At 45.0% G+C, this 27,465-nt stretch overlaps 1 protein-coding gene across 3 annotated transcripts in view; it reads right to left on the reverse strand.

Moving 5' to 3' along the window:
* LOC124868394 (echinoderm microtubule-associated protein-like 6) overlaps positions 1-27,465 on the reverse strand; it is a 57,465-nt gene that overhangs the window by 16,136 nt on the left and 13,864 nt on the right. Inside the window, exons 5-25 of one of the 3 annotated variants that reach the window (XM_047365615.1) lie at positions 18,917-19,102; positions 18,694-18,829; positions 15,129-15,330; positions 14,906-15,043; positions 14,517-14,794; positions 14,109-14,318; positions 13,760-13,927; positions 10,999-11,105; positions 10,825-10,925; positions 8,813-8,999; positions 8,627-8,732; positions 6,124-6,217; positions 5,774-5,874; positions 5,467-5,669; positions 2,693-2,804; positions 2,494-2,621; positions 1,883-2,024; positions 1,653-1,805; positions 1,451-1,582; positions 257-345; positions 16-183 (exon numbers count right to left, since the gene is read on the reverse strand). In XM_047365615.1, coding sequence (XP_047221571.1) covers positions 16-183; positions 257-345; positions 1,451-1,582; positions 1,653-1,805; positions 1,883-2,024; positions 2,494-2,621; positions 2,693-2,804; positions 5,467-5,669; positions 5,774-5,874; positions 6,124-6,217; positions 8,627-8,732; positions 8,813-8,999; positions 10,825-10,925; positions 10,999-11,105; positions 13,760-13,927; positions 14,109-14,318; positions 14,517-14,794; positions 14,906-15,043; positions 15,129-15,330; positions 18,694-18,829; positions 18,917-19,102 — 3,141 coding nt within the window. The remainder of the gene's footprint in view (positions 1-15; positions 184-256; positions 346-1,450; positions 1,583-1,652; positions 1,806-1,882; positions 2,025-2,493; positions 2,622-2,692; positions 2,805-5,466; positions 5,670-5,773; positions 5,875-6,123; positions 6,218-8,626; positions 8,733-8,812; positions 9,000-10,824; positions 10,926-10,998; positions 11,106-13,759; positions 13,928-14,108; positions 14,319-14,516; positions 14,795-14,905; positions 15,044-15,128; positions 15,331-18,693; positions 18,830-18,916; positions 19,103-27,465) is intronic. The other 2 variants (XM_047365616.1, XM_047365617.1) reach the window with 2 other exon arrangements.

A 27,465-nucleotide genomic window follows, 5' to 3' on the forward strand; every position in this document is an offset into this window, starting at 1 on the left:
GGTTTCCAGCCTCACCCGGGATGGGAAGCTGAACAGTTTGACGAAGCCGAAGTCATCTCCTGTGGCGAGAAGTTTGTGATCTCTAGTGAGGGAAGCGGCATTCACAAAGCTGAATGACGGCCATATTCCGTCACAAGTGGGACCCAGAACAGAAGTCCAGGTGGCCCAGTCCAACTTCTCAAACTGGACACAGAAACAGAATTATGACCCATGGGGACAAACATCTCTAAGAAGACAATGAGACGTGCTTTCTGACCTCTGACACACTAATGTTCTGTTTGCGTCCTCGTGGAGCCTCAAAGAAAAGCTGATCTTTTGCTCCGGTGTTCACCTGCAGAAGTTTACCTACAGGGAAAACATCAGGAAGGACAGGACAAGAAGCTGAGGTTGGAATCTTTGAGCAGCATATAAAGCTTCTGTCTGAGGGACATCTCTACTGAGTAGCATTCATCGTCTAAGGAAGGTAAACATCTGAGGTGACATACAGTTACTGCCATGGTAGATGGTCCCAGCTCTAAGGTTTTACGTATCAGCTGACAAAATCTTCTGTTCCTCAGCAGGTTCTGAAATTTGGCCAATCCAGCAACATGACCCATTACTCCAAGACATTATTTAACAAAAACTGAACCAAAATGGAGAAGCCATGAGTTCATCTTCACTGCTTCCTCAGCATCTCAGAGCGAAAGTATCGACCAGGAGTGGCAGGAGTTTGGGCAGTTTGCTGGTCTTGGAAGGGTCATAAGGTCATATCCAAACCATCTGAAGTCCATCATTCTACAGAGAGAAAGATTATTCCCAAGAGGAAAACATCTCAGACAGCTACCAGTCTTCCCAGGAGTGGACATCCCAGCAGATTCAGCCCAAGGTCTGAGGGTGAAGCTCAAAGAAATGACCAAAAACCCAAAAGCTCCATCTCAGACTCTACGAGTCTCAGCTAGCAGGTCAAAGATTAAAGGTCATGACACTGAATCAGTGTGGCTGTCTGGAATGGATGAAGGAGAAATACTCTTCTTCCTAAAAACAAGATGGCAGCAGGACTTAGCAAAGCTGCATCTGGATAAAATAGAAGACTTCTGGGACAATGTCCTCTGGACAGATAAGACCAACGTAGAGATGATGGACCATGATGGACATAATGGACCGAACCATGATCAGCAAAAACACCTCATACCAACTATGAAGTACGGTGGTGGTCGACCGATGATCTGGTCATGTTTTGAGGACCTCATTGAGTGGACCATGGAGTCCTCTATAAACCAAAGTATTCTAGAGTCACATGTGAGTCCCTCTGTCCAACAGCTCAATGGATTTTGATGTTTGCTGCTGCTGCATTTAGGTTTGATTTGTATGTTCTTTGTTTTAGCTCTAAACTGGGAGATGTTTTGAATCTGCTGATCTGGAACAGTGAGTGGTCCAGATAGCAGCGCCGCAGCAGAACGGGTCAGTTTACCTCTGGAGTCCCAGTCGATATGAGTGATGTAGCTCCCAGCTCCTTTACAGATTCCAACTCTCTTACTGGTCAGGATGTTGTAAATGTCCACAAAGGAATCATGGGACGCCACAGCCAGATACTTTCCAGCATCTGTAAAACACACCTGACACATTAGGGACCTGCCTGCATCACGTCGCTCCTGTGTGCTGAGTTCAGGTACCTAAGGAGAAACGGATATCTGAAATGAGCTCCCTGCGGTGGTGGAAGGTCACCATGTCCTCCAGCGTGTCCGCATTCACCACCATGAAGCTGCCGTCATTCAGACCAACCGCCAGAGCTTTACCATCCGGAGAGAAAGTGCAGCACCGCCCACCTGGCAGGTAACACAGAACACACATGTTAAACAGGTGAGACTAGTATACAACATGCATTTACCTGTGCAGGTCTCACCTTTCTTCAGTTTACGGACAGCAACCATCCTGTGGTTGGCTGACAGCTCCCAGATCCTCAGAGTTTTATCATCACTGACGGTGGCGCAGACAGGAAGTAAAGGATGAGCCGCCAACCCCCACACCTCCCCCTCCATGTGACCCTGAACACAGAAAACACAGGTGAGACTAATAAGCAGGTGGGAAGTGATAATCAGAAGAGACGAGACATTAATGAGCAAAGGTGGGACATTTCAAGGATGTTTGAGGACAAATGGCTCAATGAGGATGAACTGATGATTGTCTCACTTCATCAGTCAAGAAAAAGTAAAAAGTGTTGGAGATGTTAGAGCTGCAGGATGACCACATGCATTTCAGGCTGAATGTCCCTGATCCTAAATGTACTTGGACCCAACAAATGACAAACTGGAGCACAGATTTCCTCAACCAGCTGAGCCCACAGACCGTGGGACCTGCAGTCTACGGTGGCTCCAAGACGTCAAACAGTTCTCTCTTTCAAGCGGTACATGTAGAAATAACGGAAACCTAAACGAAGACAGGATCTGATGCTGTTCCAGTGACGATCGAGGTGTTCACACTTCTGTTGAACAGACCCGACTCTCTTCGTCTCACCTGAACCAGCAGCGTCATCGGCCCGCTCTTGTCGATCTCCAGGATTTCCCCGTTTTTTGTTCCAAGCAGGATGTGACCGTGACCCAGAGTGATGGCTCTGATAGATGGGTTGTCCTCCAGCAGGAGACCTGATCAGAAGGAAGACATTGATCAAACAGCAGAAGGTTGAGACTGAAACTGTGAAAGCTGTGGAGGGAACCTTTGGAGGACGGTGAAAGAGCAGTCCTCTTGATGGCATATGTCTTCAAACATCGCTCAAACATGTCATCCCACAGCTCCACGATGCCATCCTTTCCCCCGGTCACAAAACCCTGTCAGTGAACGCAACACAAGGCAGTTTTATTCATACAAAAACAATCCAAAGGTCTCTACATAAAGACATTTATTACAGGACACCTTCATCTATAAAAAGCATACCATAAAACTTGTTAAAATACAGATTAAAAGCATAGAAGGACCAAATGGTTCTGCTGTAAACAGCCATGTTTTCAGGAAACAGCAATTTCTGAACATCTCAGGTTGTTCAGGCAGTTTATTCCAGAACTGAGGACCAAAGAAACCAAATGCTGCCTCAGCTTGTTTGGTTCTGGTCTTGAAAACACTGAGTCAGCAGGTCTCTGAAGACCTGAAGGGTCCACATAGGTTCTATATGACCAGCAATTCAGAAATGTATTTTGGACCAAGATTATTTAGAGCTTTATGGACCAAATATCCGAATTTATAAATCTATTCTTTGACAAACAAGGATCCAGTGCAGTGATTTAAGAACTGGTTCTGATATCCAGCATATAACGGCCTGGTTGAGACGGTCTCAACCAGGCCGTTATATGCTAAATGTTGGTCTCAATGAGATGTGCAATTCATAGATGTTTTATTTTGTATAAGAGTTGCAATGCAAGGAACTTGGCACCAATCTGCACTTTGAAGGACACTCTGATTTGGACAGTAGACAGTTTGTGCAGGAAATGAAGAACTTGCCATTCAAAAACATGAGCCTCCTTGAGCTTAAGGATCTATCTGAGATCTACCCCAACTTTTTAGCTCTTGGGATTGCAATCAAATTCAATTCAAAACTGAAGTTGATGAAGTCGTAGCTGAGCTGAACCATGTCTCAGGAACGGCTCACTGGCCTTGCTGTTATCACTATGAACCCCTCAATAGGGGAGCAGATCTCCTATGATGACATTATTGATGATTTAGCATCAAGGAAGGCAAGAAAGGTCCGGTTAGAGCTTTAGTTTGTGTTTTCTGTTCTCAGTGCAACACTATAATTAGATTTTCGGAGGGGGTCTCCCCTGAAGAGTAATTCAATGTAGAACTGCCTCTGGTTGGTTCTGTTAAATAATGTCAAAGTCCAAAGCCAACCAGTATCATCAATGGTTCTGTTGCTCAACTGCCTTTTGATGTCATGAATATGAATGTTAGAATCCTCCACTATAAGAAAGCAGCTAAAATCAAGCAGAACTCTGGAGATGGTTCCAGCATTTAAAGATCTTGATTGGACCACAACATGTTGCCATGTAGTTCCCTGGCTGGTCATGGGTATGGCTGGAAGGAGCTGCTTCAGGTAATACTGCTGCACGGGTTTCTTCCAGAATCGGGTTTCAGTTCGGTTTGTTGCCCCCCCATCTCGACGCCTGTACGTTGGGGTTCATTCCTGTAGACAAGAGGGTAGCCTCCTTCTACCTACAGGTAGGGGGACGGGTTCTACAACAAACGTGTCCTTTGTTGTATTGATGAAGCTTCTACCTGGTTGCTTGAGGGAGAGGGATGAGGTCTTCCCTGAACAGGAGTGGAGAAAAGGTGTACCAGCTTTAGAGGAATGTTGGTGAGGTTTCAGGTGTTGCAGATGCCAGGCTGGCAGTTATTGGTGTGTTAGAGGCATTATCCTGTCTGTTGGTGTCCTGTGTGACTGGTTCCTTTGGTCTTTGGCTAGAGGAACAGACTCGAGATGTAGAGTGAAAACTATATTTGAAGCAAAGAGTTTTGCTCCTTGGTGATTGAAAGTCCATCTCTCTAATAAAGATGCCTATGGTCCCAAAACAAAAACGTAAACTTTCTCAATAAACTGAGCTTTGCATGTTGAGTGAAGACAATTATTCAGAGAAAACAGATAATAATAACAGCCAGAGCTCTGCTGATAACTAGAGAGCAGACAGCTTCAAGCAGAGTCAAAAATTCTCAGATTTCTGATTCACAATGTCATTTGTCCCAGAATGCAATGCTCACAACTTTCTCTTATGTCATGGATGATGGATGGACAGATAAACAGATGGATGGATGGATGAATGGATAGATGGATGAACAGATAAACCGATGGATGGATGGATGGATGGACGGATGCATAGAAGGATGGATGGATGAACAGATAAACAGATGGATGGATGGATGGAGGGAGGGATGGATGGAGGGATGGATGGATGAACAGATAAACCGATGGATGGACGGATGCATGGATCGATGGATGAACAGATAAACCGATGGATGGATGGATGGATGGATGGATGGCTGCATGGATAGATGGATGAACAGATAAACCGATGGATGGATGGATGGATGGACGGATGCATAGAAGGATGGATGGATGAACAGATAAACAGATGGATGGATGGCTGCATGGATAGATGGATGAACAGATAAACCGATGGATGGATGGATGGATGGACGGATGCATAGAAGGATGGATGGATGAACAGATAAACAGATGGATGGATGGATGGAGGGAGGGATGGATGGAGGGATGGATGCATGGATGGACGGATTGACGGATGAACAGATAAACGGATGGATGGATGCATAGAAGGATGGATGGATGAACAGATAAATCGATGGATGGATGGATGGATGGAGGGAGGGATGGATGGAGGGATGGATGCATGGATGGACGGATTGACGGATGAACAGATAAACGGATGGATGGATGCATAGAAGGATGGATGGATGAAGAGATAAACAGATGGGTGGAGGCGTTACCTTGTCCAGGGAGCACATGGCGAAGACAGGGCCGTCGTGTGCTTTGATGGTCTTCATGAGGGTGGTGTCTTTCCAGATATAAACATCTCCGTTGGTGGCTCCAGAGAACACCATGTCCTCAGATCGGCCATAACATGCTGACATCATCGTTTCCTGCTTCCCAAGGTTCCCAAATATTCCTCGTTTAAACGTCAGACCTCCTCCTACATGACAAGAGCAGATGTATGATCCTGGTTCCTTCTCATGGAACAGTTCTCAGCTCCTCATCCTGGCTTTTCCACAGACAGAACCCTGATTGTAATTGTACCTGAATGCTGCCAGAACTTGATGTGCTTGATCCCCACAGTCACCAGTTTGTCCATCCTGAAGGGGTTACTCTTCACCACAAAGATCTTATCTTTGTGACCCCTACAGGACAGAGGACAAGTTCGGTCAACAAGGCAGGAACATCACCACATAAACTCTGACTGGGACAGCAACCTAGGAAAACCCAGTTGATCTGGTTTGGTCTTGAGGCTGAGCGCAGACACAAACACATGTCTTCTCAGGAACCTGTAACCACCTCTGCTGCAACTTTAACTGGTGTAACCACCAGTGGGTTATTTAAGGTCTGTGTATTTAAAGATCTGGATCTGACCTGTATCCAGGAGTGCTTACCTGGCCTTAGCCAACCTCTCTCCTTTCTTCCAATCCCAGATGACGATGGAGTGAAACTGATCAATTCCTACAGAGACTAAACTCTTCCCGTCCGCTGGGACACACAGAGGCAAAAGGACATATTATGGCTACAGACAGGAAGCAGATCCATCAGAGGTTAAAACAAAGGAACCCTCCAGGAACACAGAATTGTACTACTAAATGAAGTTGGTGATAACAGAGCAGATGCTGTGCTGTGATTGGTTCAGTGGCTGGAGGTAAGATTGCTAGGACCATCTGCTCAGCTCCTGGTGCTTGTGAAGGTATATGGTGTCAGGCGTGGTGTGGTGGAGTAAAGGATTTAATAAATAAAACTAAGTTCAGCAGGTGGTGGCAAAAACAGGCATGGACAGCATGGACTGAATAATAACAGGGTGACGTGATCCATAATGTTTCCGTGAGGAATGAACTGTGGAAGGTGTATAAATGGAACATGGTACAGGTGAAAAACAAAACTGATTAACAAGGTGCAGGTGGACCGATTGAAGCTAATTGCAAACAGACAGGAGAGAACAAAACGTGGCTGGAGCAAAACAGAAATTCAAGGATACAAACTAATCGGAAAAACATAACATACAGAACATGAACTAGAAAATAATAAACAGAAACAAGATCCAAAACGTAAACTTGAAATAAGAATAGCTAGAACCCAAACAAAAACCCAAGCACCCTCAAATCATGACATATGGAGGTACCGGAGTTACAGGGGTTTGGACAATGAAACTGAAACACTGAGGGATTTTAAGCCATTCTTCTTGCAGGATAGTGACCAGGTCACTACGTGATACTGGTGGAGGAAAACGTTTCCTGACTCGCTCCTCCAAAACACCCCAAAGTGGCTCAATAATATTTAGATCTGGTGACTGTGCAGGCCATGGGAGATGTTCAACTTCACTTTCATGTTCATCAAACCAATCTTTCACCAGTCTTGCTGTGTGTATTGCTGCATTGTCATCCTGATACACGGCACCGCCTTCAGGATCCAATGTTTGAACCATTGGATGCACATGGTCCTCAAGAATGGTTCGGTAGTCCTTGGCAGTGACGCGCCCATCTAGCACAAGTATTGGGCCAAGGGAATGTCATGATATGGCAGCCCAAACCATCACTGATCCACCCCCATGCTTCACTCTAGGCATGCAACAGTCTGGGTGGTACGCTTCTTTGGGGCTTCTTCACACCGTAACTCTCCTGGATGTGGGGAAAACAGTAAAGGTGGACTCATCAGAGAACATTACATGTTTCACATTGTCCACAGCCCAAGATTTGCGATCCTTGCACCATTGAAACCGACGTTTGGCATTGGCATGAGTGACCAAAGGTTTGGCTATAGCAGCCCGGCCGTGTATATTGACCCTGTGGAGCTCCTAACGGACAGTTCTGGTGGAAACAGGAGAGTTGAGGTGCACATTTAATTCTGCAGTGATTTGGGCAGCCGTGGTTTTATGTTTTTTGGATACAATCCAGGTTATCACCCAAACATCCCTTTCAGACAGCTTCCTCTTGCGTCCACAGTTAATCCTGTTGGATGTGGTTCGTCCTTCTTGGTGGTATGCTGACATTACCCTGGATATCGTGGCTCTTGATACATCACAAAGACTTGCTGTCTTGGTCACAGATGCGCCAGCAAGACGTGCGCCAACAATTTGTCCTCTTTTGAACTCTGGTATGTCACCCATAATGTTGTGTGCATTTCAATATTTTGAGCAAAACTGTGCTCTTACCCTGCTAATTGAACCATCACACTCTGCTCTTACTGGTGCAATGTGCAATCAATGAAGACTGGCTACCAGGCTGGTCCAATTTAACCATGAAACCTCCCACACTAAAATGACAGGTGTTTCAGTTTCATTGTCCAACCTCTGTATTTCTCCTGGGAGTCTGTTTGTGCTTTAAGGACATGGAGAAGGATTACCACCTGGTGGCAGTACAGAGCATCAGATGCCTTGTTACAGGCCACCCAGAGCCCAGATGGCCCACATACTGGGAATTGTGGTCTCCTCTAATGCTGGTTGGTTCTGTTCACCTTCATGGACAAGAAGTGAAGGTGCTACCAGGGAACTGAGAGTTTCCGGTTCAAGAGGATTTCTTTTTGGCTTTTTACTGACTCAGCAAGTGATGGGATGCAACTAAGAGTGAAGATCTTCTCCTCATGCTGGATGTCCATGAATATCTTTTTGGTAATTCCTAGATAACAGTGTTTTACCCTTAATGTCCTAATTCAGCCCAAACAAGGTCAGAACTTGTTAGTCCCGTGTGCTGATGTGGATGACCTTTTAATGTGTTCAGTTCCTTTAAGATTAAATGCTTTGATTTTGACTGAAGTAAAGGACCTGATATTTTCACATCCAGCTAGAAGATCACTCAGAGGGTTGCTAGATGGGTGCATGGATGGACAGACGGATGAGTTTTGATTTTTCATTTTGGGGAGAAAACTCTGGCAGAGTTGACCTGGATCACAGACCTGTGAAGTCCAAAGCACAGACTCCTTTGCTGTGGTGACCTTTGAGCAGGGACAGGCACTTCAGACTTTGGATGTCCCAGACGTGGATGGCCGGGTCCCTGCCAACCTGAAAACACAGATGGCCAATTAGAAACCCTGAATATGTCTGGCAGGAAACCTGCTGTCTCTCTGATTGGCTGGGCGTACCTGTGCAGATGCAGCGTAGTCTTTCAGAGGGTGAACAGCAAGGCTGAGAATGTCATCGTCATGTCCGAGGTAAAACTGCTGACTGTGCTGCAGCCGGTGGTAGATGACGGCAACGGCGGCCACGTGGAACACCACCTCCCCCGTCTGGGTGTAGAACAGGTTGTTGCGACAGTCGAAGCCGCGGTACCTGCAGGACACGGGAAACAGAAAACTCACATGCAATGTGATGAGCAGTTGTCACTCTCTTTCCTTTGCTGCTATGTCTGCTGGTGTTCTGCTGTTTCAGGTCTGGATCAGATTGTGAGTCTTTTCAAAGTTCTGTTGACTTTGAAAAAATCTTCACAGTTTGACATAAAAATTTAGTGAAGATCCTGTCAAAACTGGAGATGCATCCAAAGGAGAAAATCCTGTGAACGTAGCTTCTACCCCTGACCCTGATAGGGACAGGGTGATGTACTTTTCATGTAAATCAGTGTTTCCCCCTAATTTCAGAAATCTAGACGTACAATACTGCATCTCACAGACCAACTGTAAATCAGTGGATAAAACAGATGTTAATTCGCCCTCCACCAGAAATAATAGTACATTCATTAAGTGTTTAGGAATATATTGGGACCCTGAATGCATCATGTACGACACACTATAATGCCAAAAGTATTTGTCTGTCTAGGTAAACTTTGAAAGTGCCTTTTGTGCTTCTGAGGTGAAACTCTGTCTGGCTTGACAAAGGTTTTCGCTTCCCCTCCTGCTGGTCCTCCCTGCTGTAAAATACAACATTTATTGCAGAGGAGCCGGGACGTCTGGTTGAGAATTAATTCAATTTTCACATCGGCTCTTCCTAGAGGGGGACAGACTACATGGGGTTTTTACAATGCTGATAAATAGGGAGGTGGTCAGAACAGATTTGGTTCAGCTCGGTAGCACATGTCTAATCCTGGATACTGTCTCCCTTATAAGGCTAAATTAATAAAGCTGATTGATGATCTTGATCTCCTTCTTTGGTAAATGCATTTTTTTCCATAACACATCCTATTCTTTATCTCTAAGGTCCAGTTTGTAGATGGACCCATCGTTGCCATCAATAGCAACTTTAATTGTTATGTAAACATCTTTCAAGGTTTAGGAGCGTGTTTATAGAGGAGAACACCAGAACTGCAGCCTCCGATCTAATTAATCCCAAAGGTGTTCAGTAATAGAAGAATTTAGGTCAAACAAATGGACCATGGAAAACGAGCAGACGTCCTGGACTGAAGAAATGGGAGTTTAACCACCTTCAGAGACGCATTTAACATTGTAACCCAAGGGGAGAGTCTCATTGTGCAGAACAGGAACCCTGAAGATCAGGGGTGGGCAACTCCAGCCCTCGAGGGCTGGTGTCCTGCAACTTTTAAACATGTCTCTGCTTCAACACACCTAAATCAAACCTATGGCTCATTACCGGGCCTGTGCAGAGCTTGACTGCATACTGAGGAAGTAATTTTGCTATTTGTGTGATGAACCAGGGACACATCTAAAAGTTGCAGGACACCTGCCTTGTATCCAGAATCTGTGTAATCCAGTAGCAGCAGATTTTAGAGAACAAACTATCTAGTTTGTGTACTGAGAAATGTTGGGTTAGAACATGAAGAAGACCTCTGAAGAAGAGCGGAAATGAATAAAATGTTACTCCAAAAACAATGCTTTTATATTTTCACACTGCATCAGGGGTTCCCAGCTCCAGTCCACCAGAACTACCGTCCTGCATCTCTTCTCCACTACCCCTTAATCAGATAAATGTCTTGTTAGCCAGCCTCTGCAGAGCTGAACGATTGGATGCTGAGGGAGTCCAGCTGTGTTGGAGCAGGGATGCATCTAAAAGCTGCAGGATGGTAGCTCTCCAGGACTGGAGTTGGAGACCCCTGGTCTAAATCAAGGTAGAAATTGTTAAGGGCTAAGATTGACCTAGCTCATAAAGAACTGATATATTTCCATAATTCAATGATGATCCACCGACTGCTTTATATCTCTTTTACCCATGAACGAATTGCAGACGAAGCCCCTCCTCTGGAGCTTTCTGACGCTTCAAGGAACCAATCAGCTTCTTCTTGAGCTGTGGCAGATCCTCCTTATACACCTGTAGACAGACACAGGTGGGTCAGAAACACAGGCAGGTAATTTACAGGTAATGGCATTCATTTCCTACTCACCTGCCGTTCATAGTTTGTTTGAGCTTCCTGTTCAATGTCCGAGTCGAGCTCTGCAACATCTGACACGTCTGAGTCCGACTCGCCGCTGTTGGAGTCAGCGTACCCCTCTGAAGACCCAAAAGCAGAAAAGAACAATCACTTACATAATAATAATAATAATAATTCGCCACAAAATCTGCTTTGGGATAATGAACTATCACCTGTTTGTTTGTGAGGACCCCTCCAAGAACCACCACCTTATCGTGGTGGAGTGGTTTGAGTGCTCGGATTATCCCTGGGGCTATGTTGTCTGGGCTTAAATGCCCCTGGTGGGTGTCTCATGGCAAACAGGCTCTGGGTGACGGGTCAAACAAAGAGCGGTTCAGAAGCCTTCATGAGGACCAGTACAACGAGGATGACACCCGGAACGGAGGAACCCTGGAGCCAGACTTGGGGTTGGGACTTGTTGGCGAATGCCTGGTGGCCAGGTTACTCCTTATTGGACCCGACTAGGCCAACCCCAAAAGAGAGATGAAAGGCTATCCCCCAAAGGGCCAACCACCTGCAGGGGTAACCATAAAGGACCGGTGACCTCAGTGACCCAATCCCTGGAGGCTTACGCTGGCTCCAGGGACATGGAGCATCACCTCGCTGGGGGGGAAGGAGCCTGAGCTTGTGCAGGAGATCGATAGATATCAGCTAGAAATAGTCAGGCTCACCTTAACGAACAGTGGCACTTTGGAACCCAGCTCCTTCAAAGAGGTTTGCATTCTCCTCTACCATGGAGTTGCCCGCAGAGAGGGGCGGTGGGCTGGCATCTTTTTGTTGCTCCCCAGCTCACTTGTCTCCCTTGGTGTTTACCCTGGTGGATGAGAGGGTTGCATCCCTGCCCTTTCGGGTCAGGGAGAGGTCTCTGACTGTTATTTCGGCCTACAGGCCAAGCAGCGATGCGGAGTACCCGACCTTTTTTGGCGTCCTTGGTGGGGGTGTTGGACGGTCTGTGGGACTCTGTCATTCTGGTGGGGGACTTCAACACCCACATGGGAAACAACAGCAACACCTGGAATCGTGTGATTGGGATGGCCTTCCCTATCTAAACTCAAGTGGTGTTTCGATATTGGCTTCTGTGCCAGTCACAGATTGTCCATAAGAAAAACCCTGTTTAAGCAAGGGTGTTTATCAGTGCACTTGCAATCCAGGACACTCTAGACCATAGGTCGATGATCGACTTTGTAGTTAGGTCTTTGGACGTTTGGCAGCATGTCTTGTACACTTGGGTGAAAAGAGGGGCTGACCTGTCCACCAATCAGCAGCTGGTGGTGAATTGGGTCTGCTGAAAAAGGAGAAAGCCGGACAGACTTGGCAGGCCCAAGCGCATAGTGAGGGTCTTCTGGGAACGTCTGGCAGAGCCCACGGCTAGGTACGAATTCAACTACCACCTACGGGAGAGCTTTTCCCAGATACTGGTGGAGGCTAGTGACATAGAGTCCAAGTCGACCATCTTTACCTCTATTGTCAATGTGGCCGCCCATAGCTGTGGCAGTAAGGTCTGGCTGGCTTGTGGGACTCCTGAGGCAGCTGACGGATACCGTTAGGCCAAGCGTGCCATGGCCTGGGTGTTAGCTTTTGCCTCTGCTAGCACCCAGGCCATGGCATGGGTGCCTGGGTGCTAGCAGAGGCAAAAGCTAGGCCCTGGAAGAAGTTTGATGAGGCCACGGAGAAGGACTATTGATCGGCTACGAAGAGGGTGGATGAGATCCGCCGAGTACCTCAGGTCTCTGGATGTTGTGGGGCTGTCTTGGCTGACACTCCCTTTATTAGGAGCCATCTGGTCACAATACAAGCATAGCAGGAGTTTGGTGCATTTTCATGGACAGGATTTCTAGGCACAGCCAAGGGAGTTCCTGCCTCAAATGGAGGAGTTCAAGTATCTCTGGGTCTTGTTCACAAGTGAGGGGAAAATTGAGCTGGAGATGAACAAACGGACTGGTGAAGCGTCTGCATTACTGCGGTGGGCACACCAATCCGTTGTGGTGAAGAGAGAGCTTGAGCTGAAAGGCAAGGCTCTCTTTTTACCACTTGGTGTACGTTCCTACCCTCACCTATGGGCATGAACTTTGGGTCATGAGCAAAAGAACGAGATCACGGATACAATAGCTAGAATGAGCTTCCTTCACAGGGTGGCCTGGCACTCCCTTACAGATAAGGTTAGGGGGTTGGCCATCTTGGAGGAGCTCCGAGTAGAGCTGCTGTTCCTCCAAATCAAGAGGAGTCAGCTGTGCTGTCCTAGATGCCCTCTAGATGCTTCCTTCGGGATATGTTTCAGGCATGTCCCACCGGGAGGAGACCCAGGACACGCTGGAGAGACTATGTCTCTCGGCCTTCCCTGGGAACACCGCTGGCTTCCCTTAGAGGAGCTGGGGGAGGTGTCTGAGAAGAGGGAAGTCTGGGCATCTCTGCTGAGACTGCTGCCCCCACTACCCAGTCCCGGATAAACAGAAGACGTTAATTCCGAATATAATAATTAGAATAATAATAATAAACGGTTGTTTAATGTATTGTTAATCAACAGAAGGGTTTCGAAGGACAATTAGGGCATCTACAAAAGGAGGTGAAGGTTGTAGGAGGTACTTGATGCTGATTTTTGCTGATATTATAACAAACATTAGGGTACTTGGATCCTACTGATGGTTCTGTCTGGTATTCTGTCAGTTTTGTTCTACATGGCCTTTAGGGAAACTTTGACAAAGAGTTCAGTAGATGAGATAAAAGTAAAATCTACCTTGAAGAAGCGGCTCCAGAACACCATTCATGACACCTTCAGGAAGGAACCTCCACTGGAAAACAGCGTGGTCGGCACCCCCAGTGCTGATGACCCACTGGAGGTCATTGGACCAGCGAACGTTGGTCACATGAGCAGAGTGACCAGTGTACTTCTTAAATTTGGCCCCTGTATCAGGAAGACCGCCATTAGCAGCTGTTAAAAACTGTAGCCTTATCTGTTCACATAGAAATGAGTCCAGAAACCCTGGAACAGGATCTAAAAATGGGTTCATTTGGTAAAAACTATAATTAATTTGGTCAAAGCCTGTGTTACCAAATGTTCCTGCTGTTTGAAGGATGATACAGACCTTTCTTTAGGCAAGGGAACCTAAAGAGCTTGATGAGACCCAGATCATCCCCGGTCACTAGCACAGCACTGCTATAGTTGGCATGCACTGAGTTTACGTTGGTCACGTTGGAGTATTTGGGCCAGATTCCGTTCACCTCTGGCCCAATGATGCCAGTCCAGGTCATCCAGTGGATCCCCTTTGCTTCTTCTTTAAGAATGAGTTTTCCTGCTGCAGGACAGGAACACAGTGAGTACCAAGACTGGCCCCAAGTCCAAACAACTAGGATATAACTTGGGTTGCAAAATGTTTTGAATCACAATTGTCGTCGCAATATCAGGTATAACAGGACAATTGTAAAGAACTCCCGGGGTACAAAATTTCTTTGGCTATACTTTTTCAAGTGCTATGTTTCCATGTTCTGCTCACCAGAACTATACGTGACCTGACCTGGCATCCTGTAGAAAAGCCGCTCTCCAGTGCCATCGTTGGTCTGCAAGAAGCGGCTGTCGACAGACCAGTCCAGGTGGGTGATGAAGGAGGTTGAACGGCTGCACTCGCCCACCTTCTTGAAGCGCTGAGCAACAGCGTAGATGTCCACCAAGCCATCGTTAGAGCCCACCGCCAAGAAGGAACTATCCGGAGAGAACTTCAGCTCATGGATGACCTCCTTCCTGTCCTTGATATGCACAACCTCAGTCATGTCCCTGCAGAAGAGGGTTTTACCAACCATTAAGCCCACAGTGCCTTGGCCGTTATAATGAAGTTGGTGATGTAACAGTAAATATAGGGACAAATAAAACCATGGGTAAAATCACCTGACTCGCAGTACAGTGAATGAACCGTCCCTCATACCCAGAGCAAGCTGAGAGCCATCGTTGTTGAAGGAAACACTTCTAACAGACTCCTCCATATTGCAACGAGCCAGTAGGGTGTGGTCCATTAGACTCCAGAGCCTGAAACAAGTCAGACAGACAGGTTTGATGAAGACAGGGTTGAGTCAGACAAGGGAAGAAGATGGTGGACATAGGTTAGACCAACCTGACTGAGCGGTCGTCACTCCCGGTGACAGCGACCGGCTGTTTTGGGTGCAGGTCCAGTGCCCAGAGTTCGCCCTCACTGTGACCCTGCATCAGCAGAACTGGCTTGTCCCTGTCACGAACCATCACCTCAAAAATCTCACTGTCCTGGGTCCCAGCCAGAATCCGGTCAGCTTTCCAACAAACACTGCGGATTGACAGTCCTGAAAAAAAAAACCCTGCCACTAAAATCTTTGGTTCACCTGAAACCAGCACTGATCCAGAAACATCTGTAACCAATGTGAGTCACCGAAAACCAGGGCAGACCTGAGTACATCTGAGTCTGTGCAGACCTGAGACCAGGTTGACCTGGTTACACATGAATCCAAGTTAAACTGGGTACCTCTGAAATCAGGTCGGACCCACATATATATAACGTCACTTCCTGTTTTCGCTGTTGGTGAATTGTTTGGTGTTTGAAGCTCTCTCGTTTGATCTGATTTCTCTCTACTATAATATCTCTTACTTGTTCTAATACATAAGCACGTTAAAACACTTACTTTCTGTTGCTGCTTTTAACATTTGGGGACTCTCCGTGTTTTACACGGTTTTTCTAGTAGTGGTAAGGGGTCGCTAGCTTAGCTTTAGCTCCACCATGGCTACCCGTTCTGCTGTTTCTCTCTCTGAGTCTTCTCCTCTCTCCTTTTCTCTGTGTCAGATGTTCAGTTACTCCTCTGCCACCTTTAGTGATAATGGGACGTGTAATAAATGTAGTATTTTTGTAGCTTTGGAGGCGAGGGTGTCGGAATTGGAGGCCCGGCTCCGCGCTGTTGAAAAACCAGAAGATAGCCGAGGCCCCTTAGCCAGCGTGGAGCCACCGAGGGTAGCTCCCTGTAGCAGTCCTCCAGCAGAGCCCGCGCAGCCGGGGCTTCAGGCCGGCTGGGTGACGGTACGTAGAAAGCATAGTTCTAGATCCCAGCCCACAGGTCACCACCAACCCGTCTGTGTTTCTAACAGATTTTACCCGCTCAGCGACACACCCGCTGAGAAGCCAACTCTGGTAATTGGCAGCTCCATAGTCAGAAACGTGGCACTAGAGACGTAGAGTAATTATTCATAGGAGGCTAGCTCCTTGGTTTAATTCAGAGCTGCGTACTTTAAAGCACAATGTTAGAAAATTGGAGAGAAAATGGCGCTCTACACACCTAGAGGATTCCTACTTAATCTGGAAAAATAGCCTACTGTTGTATAAAAAGACACTTCACCAAGCTAGAACAGCTTATTTCTCATCATTAATAGAAGAGAACAAGAATAATCCTAGGTTTCTCTTTAGTACAGTTGCTAAACTTACACAGAGTCATAGCTCTGTTGAGCCATCCATTCCCTTAGCTCTCAGCAGTCATGACTTTATGGGATTCTTCCAAAATAAAATTGATTCTATTAAAAATAAAATCTTTGACATACTCCCGAAGATGATTACTTCATCCTCAGCAAGTGAGACAACATTGGAAATAACTGCAGAACCTGATCTGTGTTTGGACTGTTCTGATCCTGTGAAGCTTCCTGAGTTATCAGAAATATTAGCTTCATCTAAACCTTCAACTTGTATGTTAGACCCAATCCCAACCAAATTATTTAAGGAAGTGTTCCCTCTGATTACCAGCCCAATTTTAGATATGATTAATCTATCTTTAGTAAATGGATCAGAACCACAAGCTTTTAAGTTAGCTGTAATTAAACCTTTACTTAAGAAACCTTCGCTTGATCGAGATGATTTAATAAATTACAGACCTATATCCAATCTTCCATTCTTATCTAAAATTTTTGAGAAAATAGTTTCTAATCAAATGTGTGAACATTTATACAACAATGACCTGTTTGAAGAGTTTCAGTCAGGTTTCAGAGCTCATCATAGCACTGAAACAGCTCTGCTGAAAGTCACTAATGATATTCTTATGGCCTCAGAGAATGGACTTGTGTCTGTTCTGGTTCTGTTAGATCTCAGTGCTGCATTTGATCCAGTCGATCATAATATTCTCTTAGAAAGGCTGGAATATGCTGTAGGGATCAGGGGAACAGCGCTAGGCTGGTTTAAATCTTATCTGTCTGACAGATTCCAGTTTGTTCATGTAAATGATAAATCATCTTTAAACTCCAGGGTTAATTGTGGAGTACCACAGGGTTCAGTACTTGGGCCAATTCTCTTTACTATATATATGCTTCCAATAGGTCAAATTATCAGGCAGCATAGAATAAATTTTCACTGTTACGCTGATGATACTCAGCTTTACTTATCCATAAATCCTGATGAACCCAACCAGTTAGATAGACTACAAGCATGTCTTGAAGATATAAAAACTTGGATGACTTTAAATGTTTTGCTTCTAAATTCAGACAAGACAGAAGTTGTCGTCTTTGGACCGGAGTCTTTAAAAAAGAAACTGCTTAGTCAATCACTTAACCTGGATGGCATTAAATTAACCTCCGATAATAAAGTAAAAAACCTTGGTGTTAACTTTGACTAGGACATGTCATTTAAATCCTATATTAAACAGGTTTCTAGGATTTCCTTCTTTCATCTCCAGAACATTGTCAAAATTAGAAATATCCTGTCCAGGAGTGACCCTGAAAAACTAGTCCATGCATTTGTTACTTCAAGGCTGGACTATTGTAATTCTTTACTATCAGGATGTCCACAAAATGCAGTTAAAAGCCTTCAGCTGATTCAAAATGCTCCAGTATTCAACTTTCTCTCTCCTAGACATGGCTACTGACTGAGCTTCTACTGTAACTAACTCTATGTTCTCTCTTTCAGACTCTAACCTTGAAAACCGGCTCAGAGTTTATCTGTTCTTTCTTTCTAGATGAAACGACTAAAGGAGCTACATCCATTAACATTTACTTTTCCTTCCCATAGAAAGTACTCCTGGATCAGTGCTTCTTTGTTCTCTTTGTGTCTCTGCTCTGTTCTCTCTAACCTCCAGTCGGTCGTGGCAGATGGCCGCTCACACTGAGCCTGGTTCTGGTTCTGCTGGAGGTTTCTTCCTGTTAAAAGGGAGTTTTTCCTCTCCACTGTCGCTACATGCATGCTCAGTATGAGGGATTGCTGCAAAGTCAACACCAGTGACTGTCCACTGTCTCTACATGCTCATCCAGGAGGAGTGAATGCTGCAAGTCACTGACTGGATGCAATCTGCTGGGTTTCCTTAGATAGAAAAACTTTTTATCCAATTTGAATAAATAACTGAATCTGACTGAACTGTTCAATGATTACGATTAATTGGAATGTATGAACCTGACTGTTGTGAAGAACCTTGAGACGACATGTGTTGTGAATTGGTGCTATAGAAATAAACTGAATTGAATTGAAACTGAATATATATGTAAACAGAGTGAATCAGAACTGACCTTGATACATATCACAAACCAGCCTGACTTTGGTAAACCCAGCAGGATCCATGTGTACTTTGGTCTGATGACCCTAATGGTGGGGTTCCTGGTACATATGATTCTTGTGTTCTGTTTGTGACTGAAGTTCAACAGCTAAATTGAACCGACCACATGGTAAAATGACACAGCCTCCACACCTTTGTAGCCATGCTCGGCCTCTCTCAGATCAATCTTGGTGATTGCTTTGAAGTCCACGTCCCACAGTCTGATGCAGCCATCGCGTCCTCCGGTGGCAAATCCTTCCTCACAGGCATGCATGCTAAAGATCCCTGCCTGCACAGTGAAGCAGGAACAAACCCAATGGTTAGAAACAAGCCTGTCCTGATCCTACTTTAAAAAAGCTTGAGTGTTTGTTGGTACCCCATGTGCAGCCTGGACAGTCCGGATCAAAGTAATTCCTTTCCATACATAAACATCTCCGTTCAGAGCTCCGGAGTACGTCAGCTCATCTTTGGCTGCAGAGACACACAAAATGGTCTGCAGGTCACCTGTCTTCCCAAAGATGCCTCGCTTCGGAGTCAGAGCGTTTCCACACAGGGTCCAGAACTGCAGCCAGGAGAAAAGATCTTCAGAAAATGGTACCTTTCTCAACAAACAACAGAGCTTCAACTCCAGTGATTCTATGCCTTCAATTGGGCTCCTTTCAACAAAACCTCCCATTATATTGTCGCCTGGCTTTGATTTTACTCTACGTAATATGAGGACTGAACTGGACTGTATGTAACTGGAGCTAAATGTGACTGTGTGACTATGTTGGTTTCAATATAATTTGGACCATTTTGAACCGAACCTTGGTATTCTTCCTCTCTGACATCAAATCAGACTAAATGGGTCTTGTTTAAAGTCAGGATTACAAAAAAATACTTCTATATGCTAAATAAACAAAACAATGAGAGAGATCTTCAAAGAATCTGTGAAAGCCAAGAAGATTATGATGTCTTAAGTTTTTAAGCTGCTGATTGGTTCATCCACAACATTTGAGTTAAATTGAGACCCTCCTGTAGTTGCATTTTAAGGTAACACCTCCAACACTCTGCTTCCTTGTGTGACGTCATGGAAAATCCACAGAAATCAGCCAAGAGATGAAGAGAATTATAGACCTCCACCAGTCTGGTTCTTCCTACAGTCCAGACAGCTGAAGGTTCCACGTTTATCTGCTCAATCTGCACGTATAAACATCATGGGAATTTCCAGCCGTCGGGTTCTGTGTTCCTGAGATGAACCGGCTCTGGTGTGGAAAATTTGAATCAACCCCAGAACAAAATCTAAAGACCTTGTGAAGATGCTGCTGAAGCTGCTAAGAGAGTCATCATCTACAGTGAAAAGAGTCCAGTAGCCAGGCTGGTCCCGGGCCCAAGTCAAGATAATCTTAGATGGGCCCCCATCCACAGCATTCTGTAACTAGTGGAAAATTAATTCATATTTACCAATTAAAGACATGTTCCTTTCCTCTTCCCCCATACATCTGCTCCATATTTTAGACTTTTGAGTTTTCCTCCTTAGAACTGCCTCTAAGTGAGAATCCTGCTGCAGGAAGCTAGCAGTGACACAAATCCTAAAAGTTACTAAGTTTATTATTATACATTATACATTTTTTTTTTTTTCAGAGCATGTATACAATGAAAACAAAAGAAATAAATTGTTACCAAAATTAAGAGGCTTTAACCAAAGTACAAGAGGTGATCTTTAAAACCATAAAAAATTAAATAAAAATAATAGGGGTTACACAAGTTCTGGATGATTTGACCTAGTGTATCTTTTCCATTTATCCTATATTTTATCAAATTGATCAAACTGAAGTCTACTGGAGAATGAGATTATTTCCATAATAAACAAATCATGCACAATCAGATGCCAATCACTTAGAGATGGGACAGTCAAGCTCAACCATTTCTTTGTAATAGCTTTTCTAGCAGCTACACTTAAAATACCATATAAACATCTGGTCTCCATGTCTGAATACAAAACACCAAAGAAGAGTTCATCCCAATTAAAAGGAATTTCTATTCCCAGTATTACTTCCAGCTCAGAATTAATTATAATCCAGGAATTATTGGTCAGAGGACATGACCAAAACAGGTGAAAATGTTTAACACCTTGGGCTCCACAGTTTCTCCAGTATCTGGAGGATCCAGAATAGTGTCTATTTTGCGCAGGCGAAGTATTTACAGAGGGTCCTCCAGCCAAAACATCTCCATATATTAGAACTTGAGAATGTCCACTGTATTGCACATTGCTAAGACCAGATATCATTAAAAATTGCCCCACCTGTTTTCCTTTCCCATTTCTGTTTAAAATAAACTGTACTCTGTCCTGAAACTGTGCTGTATTACGTTCTTAACCTCCTGAGTATCCTTCTGTGGCCTTGAGATTAGTCTGAGTTTAGGATTTGTCAGGTATGCCTTAGCAAAAATTTTCAGTATAGGAGTTTCAAAAATATCTTTGTCCTTAGTTAGGTATTGAGCTCTGCAAATGATGCCGGATTTGAAGAAACCGGTAGAAATCAGTGTTACTTAACTGGTACAGTCCCGTTATTGATTGGAAATCCCTTAAGGTCCCTTTATGATAAAGAGTGCAATAAACAGTCAAGCTTTGCCCAACCCAGCTTTTATATTAAATCCAAATCATAAGCGCCCCATCTTAGGATCTTGACCTCTTCATGTCAACCATTTGGCTGTAGCCAAAGTTTCAGTGATAAGTTAATCGATTGGTTACCTTGTTCAACTTGTCTTTTGTCTCCTAACCTTGCCTGTATTGGACAATCTTTAGAAGCGCTTCCATCTTGCTTGGTAATCTACCTTACATCAACACCCTAGAGCCCTAAATTTATATATTGAGTTAATCAGCTGATATCAAACTAAATGTCTCCAAATACAACAACAGCTTCGGTAGTGAAGAATTTGGCTCTGTCTGATAAATCAAAACATAATCAGCAAATAAAGAGATCTTATGTTTTTGACTAAATATTTTCAATTCGATTCAGTTTTATGTATATAACACCAATTCACAAAGGGTTTGGAATGGTATAGGGTTGTTGGGGAGGTAAGATTAAACTACTGAGTGTTAGAGTTTGGCCATTTTAGAATGGGCTATGTGTAGGAGTACTAAGTGAAATAATACACTGATAAAGTGTGTCTATGTAGAGCCCACTGATGGTCATTGTTATACTAAAAACCAGAAGAATTGGGATACCTCTCTCTGTCAGACTGATTATAACCATTGGAAAAGAGAAGGTGTCATACAGGTAGCAGAAATGGAGGATGTGTTTGCACCTCAACCATAACTGAGCCAGTTTAGGCTAAACCTGACTCCCCCTTATTCCAACCAACAGGGAGGGAGGAAGGCAGAGGTAAAAATAATTGGAGAGAGTTGTTTCCTGTTGCATTGTGTGAAAGGTGGGTAACTTTAAAATGGGCTGAGTCAATTCAATCGAATCATTTTTACTTCTGTGATGTCATTGTTCTGAAGAACAACTTGACTCAGGGCCTCAACGAAAAGAGCAAACTCGACGAGCACTCCTGTCGCATCCCTCTCAGTCAAATGGTTTTGAGAGCTCCATTAATTTTAATTCTTGCCTTTGGATATTTATATAATCCTTGTGTGACTGAAATACAGGGGTTGGACAATGAAACTGAAGCACCTGGTTTTAGACCACAATAATTTATTAGTATGGTGTAGGGCCTCCTTTTGCGGCCAATACAGCATCAATTCGTCTTGGGAATGACATATACAAGTCCTGCACAGTGGTCAGAGGGATTTTAAGCCATTCTTCTTGCAGGATAGTGGCCAGGTCACTACGTGATACTGGTGGAGGAAAACGTTTCCTGACTCGCTGTGGAGCTCCCGACGGACAGTTCTGGTGGAAACAGGAGAGTTGAGGTGCACATTTAATTCTGCCGTGATTTGGGCAGCCGTGGTTTTATGTTTTTTGGATACAATCCAGGTTAGCACCTGAACATCCCTTTCAGACAGCTTCCTCTTGCGTCCACAGTTAATCCTGTTGGATGTGGTTCGTCCTTCTTGGTGGTATGCTGACATTACCCTGGATACCGTGGCTCTTGATACATCACAAAGACTTGCTGTCTTGGTCACAGATGCGCCAGCAAGACGTGCACCAACAATTTGTCCTCTTTTGAACTCTGGTATGTCACCCATAATGTTGTGTGCATTTCAATATTTTGAGCAAAACTGTGCTCTTACCCTGATAATTGAACCTTCACACTCTGCTCTTACTGGTGCAATGTGCAATCAATGAAGACTGGTTACCAGGCTGGTCCAATTTAGCCATGAAACCTCCCACAATAAAATGACAGGTGTTTCAGTTTCATTGTCCAACCCCTGTAAATGACTTATGAAATCCAAACCTTGTATAAGAATTCCCAATTAACCTGATCGAAAGCCTTTTCGGCATCCAGACTCATAAGAATCATCTAATCTTCATTTTTAACCACGTGATCAATTATGCATAGTGTTCTACGAAAGTTATCTTGTGTTTCTCACTGCTTGATGAAACCGGTCTGGTCCAAGTTAATTATCTGGGTGAGGCTGCTTTCGCCATTATCCCCTAAGTCCTGGCGTGGTGGCGAGAGAGAGCTGTAGCCAAGATCAGTCCTCTTTTTGACCTCATTCCGGGAAATGGACGGCCTGCGTGCCTGGTTCCTGTCAGTGAAGGAGTTGAGGATGGACTCCCCCTCATTTCTGGAGCTGCTGGGGCTTCCCCGCTGGCCTCCCAATTGGGACCTCCGAAGGTCCTTTGCTCGGCCAAGCCAGCCTCCTAGTCACTGGTCACTCCGGCAACGGCTCCAGGATGAGCTCCTTCGGGAGTATGTCAGACGTTTCCATCGGCCTCCAGGGCAGCTGCTGAACTGTCAACGCCAAGCTCCGGGTCGGTGGGTCCGTCGTCATCAGCCTCCTGGACCCCATCCCTGTTCTCGTCGCTGGCTTCCTGGACCCCATTTCTACCGTCGTCGCTGGCCTGCCAGGGTTCATTAAGGCTTTTGTCGTCGGCCTCCCAGTCCTCATCAAGGTCCCCACGGACCTCCCAGGTCTCCTGCCTGAAATGTTTGTCGTTCAGGACGTCCTCCCGACCATCATTGGAACTCTGTGCCTGCACAGGTTGACCTGTGAGTCAACCGTCTGAACTCTTTTCTTTGATTATTTGGCCTGTTCGAGACTCTGTCCGCCCGCTTTGGTCGGTTGTTTTGGATTTTTTGTCTGTTTTCCTGCCCACCTTCCATGCCCCCCCAACCAACCTGGTTGGGTGTTTTTTATTTAGCTGGACTCTTGGGGGGTCTGGAAGCCGCCATTAAGGGGGAGGTACTGTCAGGATCTGTCTTTGTCTTAGTTTGAGTTTGTGTTCATTTATACCTGATTTGGTTCTCTGTTTACCCTTAGGTCTGTGTCTTGTCTTACATTAGTCTCATCCACACCTGTTCTGTGTTTCCCTGATTACCTGGTCTTGCTGTTCATTGATTCTCCGTGAACCTTTGTTTGTATTTATAGCCTGTCGTTTCTGTTGTTGCCCGCGTTGTTCTTGTTGTTTGTCTTGATGTCAAGTAGTGAATGTTCTGGTCAGAAGTCTGTCAGTTAAAGCCATTAAAACAGCTGCACCTCCAGTCACCAGTCTGTCAAGCTTCTGAAGTTTGCGGACGACACCACCCTGATCGGACTCATCTCTGATGGTGATGAGTCTGCATACAGATGGGAGGTGGACCATCTGTTGGACTGGTGCAGCCAGAACAACCTTGAGCTCAACGCTCTAAAGACAGTGGAGATGGTTGTGAACTTCAGGCAGAACCCAGCCCCACCTGCCCCCATCACCCTCTGTGACTCCACAATTGACACTGTGGAATCTTTCCGCTTCCTGGGAACCATCATCTCCCAGGATCTCAAGTGGGAGCCAAACATCAGCTCCCTCATCAAGAAAGCCCAGCAGAGGATGTTCTTCCTGCGGCAGCTGAAGAAATTCAACCTGCCAAAGACTATGATGGTGCACTTCTACACAGCCATCATTGAGTCCATCCTCACCTCCTCCATCACCATCTGGTACGCCGCTGCTACAGCCAAGGATAAGGGCAGGCTGCAGCGTGTCATTCGGTCTGCTGAGAAGGTGATTGGCTGCAGTCTACTGTCGCTCCAGGAACTGTACACCTCCAGGACCCTGAAGCGGGCAGGGAAGATTCTGGCTGATCCCTCCCACCCCGGTCACAGACTCTTTGAGACTCTCCCCTCTGGCAGGAGGCTGCGGTCCATCCGGACCAAAACCTCACGCCACAAGAACAGTTTTTTCCCATCTGCCACCAGCCTGGTTAACAAAGCCCAGAAACCACCCTGACACTCTCCCTTTCACCCACACCCCCCCTTTTTTGCTGACAGGACACCTGTAACCTGTAACTCTATGTGTTACATTAACGCTCAGCTTGGACTCCTGCTTTACTTGCACAATGATCACCTGCACTGTTGTATTGCTCTTCCATCTTATACTGCTCTATATTTACTCTCACTCACTTAAAACTGTGCACATATATTTATATTATATTGTAGATATGTTTATACTGTTTAATTTGTATTGTATTGCACCGACTACGCCAAAACAAATTCCTTGTATGTCCAAAAACGTACTTGGCAATAAAGCTTTTCTGATTCTGATTCTGATTCTAAAAGAGCGACTTACCAGTGATCGTCGGCCTCACCGTGACTCCTTTCTATGCTTGTTGGTCCTACCACAAATCCATAACATGACAATTCAATTCAAATTCAAAGATACTTTATTGATCCCCGAGGGGAAATTATAATTCCAGTACAACCCATCCAAACATACATCATGACACAAGACAAGGGGGGACGGGTCACCGAGGCTTTGCTGCCCACTCACAGGTGCTGCCCTTGCTAGATGAGAAAAGAGACCACATTAGGTAAGTAGAGAAAAAAAAATCATATTTCACACTTTATCCTTAACAGGATACAGTTTGAGATTGTAAAAAACCTCAGAACAAAGAAGCAACAAGTTGACAAAACAACATCATGCTGGGAACGGTGAAGGTGGTGTGAGGGGTGCATATGTTTATCTTGAGCATGTGAGTGTGTGTAAGTGAGTGTGTGCAAGTAAGTCCATGAAGCACTGTCACAGAGGCCATTGTCCTTGATGGTACGTTGGAATGTTCATCAACCGGCCACAAAGTTCTGAGCAGGTCCACAGATGTCCTCAGGGAAGGGAGGGAGCAGAGGGTCATGTTTACATAACTTCTAGGAGAAGTTGAAGATAACCAGCCATCAAGGCCGTGCAGGGGAGCCAGATTCAGAAAAACAATAATTATTTGGGTTAGGCTGACTCTTAATTTTCCGTCAGCCTTGAGAGTCTCACTGGTTCTTCTCAAAGGCGAATCCAAACAGCCAAATTCCTGGTCTTTCTGCCAGATCCAAGCGAACAACTTTCTCCAAGATTTATCCCATTTCACCCCTGAGTCCAGGAACCGCAACCTGCCTGCAATCCTAAGGATCACATCCAGTCTGCGATTCAGCTCACGTAACATCTCAGTCTGAGTGCTGATCGATCTGAAGATCCCATCATACATGCCAGGCAGCCTCACAATGGCCAGAACAGCTGCTGACATTCTTCGAATTTCTCGATATGCCAGGTAACCGCTGACTCCAAAAAGCAGAAATCCTGATATCAAACATCCAATTATATACACATCTTCCACATCCTCGACTGACATTATCGACAGACACACAATCCTCCACTTCTGCCAGGAGTCCATCGTGTATCCGGAGAAAAATGTCCTGTCCGGACAAGTTGGGCTCTCCTTCACCGTCTTCTCCTCGAGAAAATTGTATCAATTGCATTGAGAGACCAGCTGACCAAGTCCATAACTAAGAATTTTGGAAGATATGCAAAAAGAGGCTCCAAAATGAAGACAAGACACAGAGCTGAAGCAGGGTAGATATGGGACGGGGTGGGAGACAGAGAAAAAGCGTCCTCCTCCACCGAGAGCAATAGATGCCTCCTTCCAGGATGGGGGAAGTTATGCCAGTCTTTAAGATTTAATTAATTGAATATAGTTTTTATTGGAGGAATCAGGAGATCTTTCATTTCCTTGTACCACTCTGGGAATGGCAATCCGCCCGGCCCCTGGTGCTTTATTTAGTCTTAAGTTAGGGATTGCTCTGCTAATTTTGAGTTCATTATTAAATACACCTTAATATGAAATAATCAGAATAAAATTGGAATATCAATAAATAATTAAATATTCTTTTCAATATATTTTAAAGTCTCACTTCATTAGTCGCTCAAATAATTACATTGGAGACTCATTAAATGTGAATCAATCACATGGTAAAATCGTTAATAAAAAGGGAATTATTTTGAATGATTTTTTGTGTCATAAAATAATTGAAACTGCCATGACATCTCACCTTCATCCCAGATCCTGCAGGTGTGCCAGTGAGGATGCAGGTGGTAAGAATGTTAATGTAGGTTATGAAACATCACAGTTATTAACATTTATCAGCCTCCAAACATTTCCTATCATACCTGATCTGATCAGAGCTACCACTAGCAGAGACGCAATAAGGCTCTAACAGAAACTGTTGAGTCTGTTAGCGCCATTAGAGCAGAGGACACAGGGAGGAGAGGTCCAGGTGTGGGTGACAGTGGATTGTAGAGGGAACTGAGGATAGGCTTGAGGTGTGTTCCTCAGGAGCAAGACACAGTACTGTAAAGCTGTGGTGTTTGGAGTGGACCACAGAATGCAGACAGGCAGGAAGCAGCGTGGTGTGGTGAATAACCAGATTGTTAATAAAACAAAAAGAAAACTCACAGCAGGCTGAAGATGCCTGGCAAAACAGGCTTGGTAAAACAGGCTTGGAATGAACAGATGAAATGTTTCCGCAATGAGTAAACAGAATAG

Source organism: Girardinichthys multiradiatus, chromosome 5 (genome assembly GCF_021462225.1).
Source record: "Girardinichthys multiradiatus isolate DD_20200921_A chromosome 5, DD_fGirMul_XY1, whole genome shotgun sequence".
Taxonomy (NCBI): domain Eukaryota; kingdom Metazoa; phylum Chordata; class Actinopteri; order Cyprinodontiformes; family Goodeidae; genus Girardinichthys; species Girardinichthys multiradiatus.